This window comes from Crocuta crocuta, unplaced genomic scaffold (genome assembly GCF_008692635.1).
Source record: "Crocuta crocuta isolate KB4526 unplaced genomic scaffold, BGI_CrCroc_1.0 scaffold1015, whole genome shotgun sequence".
Lineage (NCBI taxonomy): Eukaryota > Metazoa > Chordata > Mammalia > Carnivora > Hyaenidae > Crocuta > Crocuta crocuta.
Window position 1 is genome coordinate 123871 of NW_027532631.1, and position 2609 is coordinate 126479.

Consider the following 2609-nt stretch of genomic DNA (forward strand, 5'->3'; position numbering starts at 1 on the left):
ATGCGCTGTATTTTCATTTTTATTTGCTTTAAGGTATTTTCTAAGTTCCCTTGTGATTTCTTCTGTGGCCTATGGGTTGTTTAGAAGGGTCTTATTTAATTTCTAAGTAGGGATTTCCAGATACCTGTTTTTGATTTCTAATTTAATTTCATTGTGGGCAGACAACACATCCTCTGTGTTTTATGGGTTGAGAGATCTGTATGTGTCTGGTAGATCAAGTTGGTTTCTAGTGTTGTTTGCATCTTCTGTGTCCTCACTGATTTTCTGGCTACTTGTTCTGTTGATTATAAGAGAGAGATATGGCNTCTCTCAAAAATAAATAAAAACATATTAAAAAATTAAAACAAAAAGAAACAAATCCATGAATAGGGATTCCTATCTTCATTTTACAGATGACTTAGAGAGGTTAAGTCACCTGCTCAAAGTCATGGCTAGAATAAAGTAGAGCAGGATTTCAGAGCTGGCATCACAGACCAAAGTTCTCTGGCACCCACTCCAATGTTCTTTCTAGATAGACACTGGGGGTTATTTGCCTTGGTTTAGAAATTTACTAAATGAAAGCAGAGAACTGTCATTTCTTGCACAGAATAGGGACTAGCAGTGGTAAGAGTCCCCTCGAGCAGTACAAAGACTTGATAGAAAACTCATGTGCACAGACATCAGTGTGGATCCACACTTCACACAGACAATGGCAGAGACAATACCCACCATGGCCTTCTGCAGCTGGTCTACGGAGTGATTAGTCACGTTTGTGCCATTGATTTCTAGGATCTCGTCCCCGACGTGAAGGGAGCCTACCACGAAACGAAAAGTCAGTCCGCAAAGAACAAACATTAAAACAAGGGCTGTCAATGTAACTCAAGGTACCACAGAAAGAAACCACCACCTACGGCATGTTCTACAGTAGACTGTGGGAAACTGTCAGGGGTGAAAATACTCAAGCATGCGTGAAAAGAATGGTTCTTTCAACTCCCATGAGGGTCGTATCCAGGCAAGCACTCGACAGTTTAGTGTGACCTCACGCTCCTTCACATTAGGGAGACACAATAGGTACTTGTAATTATTTGTTTAATGTCTATTTTCTCAGTCTAACTGTCAGCCCCCAGGGGCCAATGTTGTTTTCCTCACTGTCAGGCACACCAAGTGCAATGCAATGGGCTGCATGTAGTTAACTGCTCAAATATTGGGTGGAAAAGTACTGGTGTAAACAGGCGTGCAAGAATGCTCAGAGGGAGAGAGAGTGGCGCTGGGCAATCCACACAGAGGTCTTGTAACACAGTTAAAGTGCCAGTCATGAAGCCACAAGAGATCTCTGGTCACACGCACACAGATGCTCCCCATTTTAAAGGCTCTCCTGGGGCGCCTGGGTGGCTTAGTCGGTNCCGTGAAGAATTCTGGCCACTGTACAGGACTGCTTGTCATTCAGCTTCAGGGTGATTCCCTGCAAGGAGGACACAGGACAGCAAGCGTTATCTGCAGCTCTGAGCAAACCTGCAGGACGACTGGGGGGCGGGGGGGCTCTGCAGACGAAGGCCGTCGTGGACGCTCACGGAGGTCCTCCTCCAGACGGCTCCGGACATGCTGTATGAGGTCCAGGGCTGGGGACCAAGAGCATGTCCTCTCATGGCCCGGGGGCTCAGGGGGTCAGAGAGAGCAGTGGGCTAGAATAGGACAAGGGATTACCATGGGCTCTTCCGTGACCTTCTCGAACTGTATGAGTCGCACCTTCCGTACGTCCTGGCCCTTGGCCTGGGCGGGGCTGCCCGGGGCAGCACAGCCGTTGGTGTACATGTCCTCGGTCATGGCGTTCGCCTGATGTGACGCAGCCTATTGGGTCAAGACAACAACGTATAAAGTCAGCGAAGGCGCGGCGTCACTCTGGAGCTGCAACTCTAAAATCTAAAGGGCTCTGAAAACCAATGGTTATTTCATAAGCGTGGTGTCCCTCATCTGAAGTGATGTGAGGCTCTTTGTAAATGCCATCATCCGACTTACCAGACGCGCTGCCCAGGACCCCGCTGGGGCTTTTACATGAGGTGTAAAAGTAATTTGCAAAGTTCGGATTTCTAAGGCACACCGCCACCAAGGATGCGGGGAGGGCGGCGCACCTGTGTCGTCTATAGGGAAAAGCCAGGGTAGGATTCGTTTAAGCAGCCTGCTGCTTTGCATCACGCAGCAGTAAGGATGATTCGGGTTAGCATTCGCCTCTCACAAATCCTCTCTTTGGCTACAAACAGGAAGTTCTATCGGGACTGGAGAATTAGGATTAGCCTCTGGCCCACGACCATAACGACAGTACCACTGAACCTGAGGGGCTCCCTCTACGTGAGGTGGCTGCCACCCCTCCTACCATCCCACGATGACATCTCCACTGTGACCCCTTTCCCCCAATCTTCACAGCAGCAAAGCCTGACGACTGGTGCCACCAGACAGCAAGGCATTCAGTGTGGCACTGCCAGGACAGACGACGGATGGATGGACCGGAATAAAAGTACAGACACGCAGTCCGCATCCAAGCCTTTCAACATACATGCGCAGCCGCCTGCCATGTGCACCGAAAGATGTGGACAGTGATGTTATCGTAGCATTATTTTGGAAAAAAAAAAAGC

The 2609-nt window shown here is 48.6% G+C and overlaps 1 protein-coding gene across 1 annotated transcript in view; it reads right to left on the bottom strand.

Annotated features, from left to right (window-relative positions):
- MPP1 (MAGUK p55 scaffold protein 1) overlaps positions 1 to 1823 on the bottom strand; it is a 16205-nt gene extending 14382 nt beyond the window's left edge. The window contains exons 1-3 of the mRNA XM_077780653.1: positions 1735 to 1823; positions 1384 to 1441; positions 709 to 821 (exon numbers count right to left, since the gene is read on the bottom strand). Of these exons, the coding sequence (XP_077636779.1) occupies positions 709 to 821; positions 1384 to 1441; positions 1735 to 1803 (240 nt within the window). The 5' untranslated portion in view covers positions 1804 to 1823. The remainder of the gene's footprint in view (positions 1 to 708; positions 822 to 1383; positions 1442 to 1734) is intronic.
- Positions 1824 to 2609: the final 786 nt, after the last annotated feature.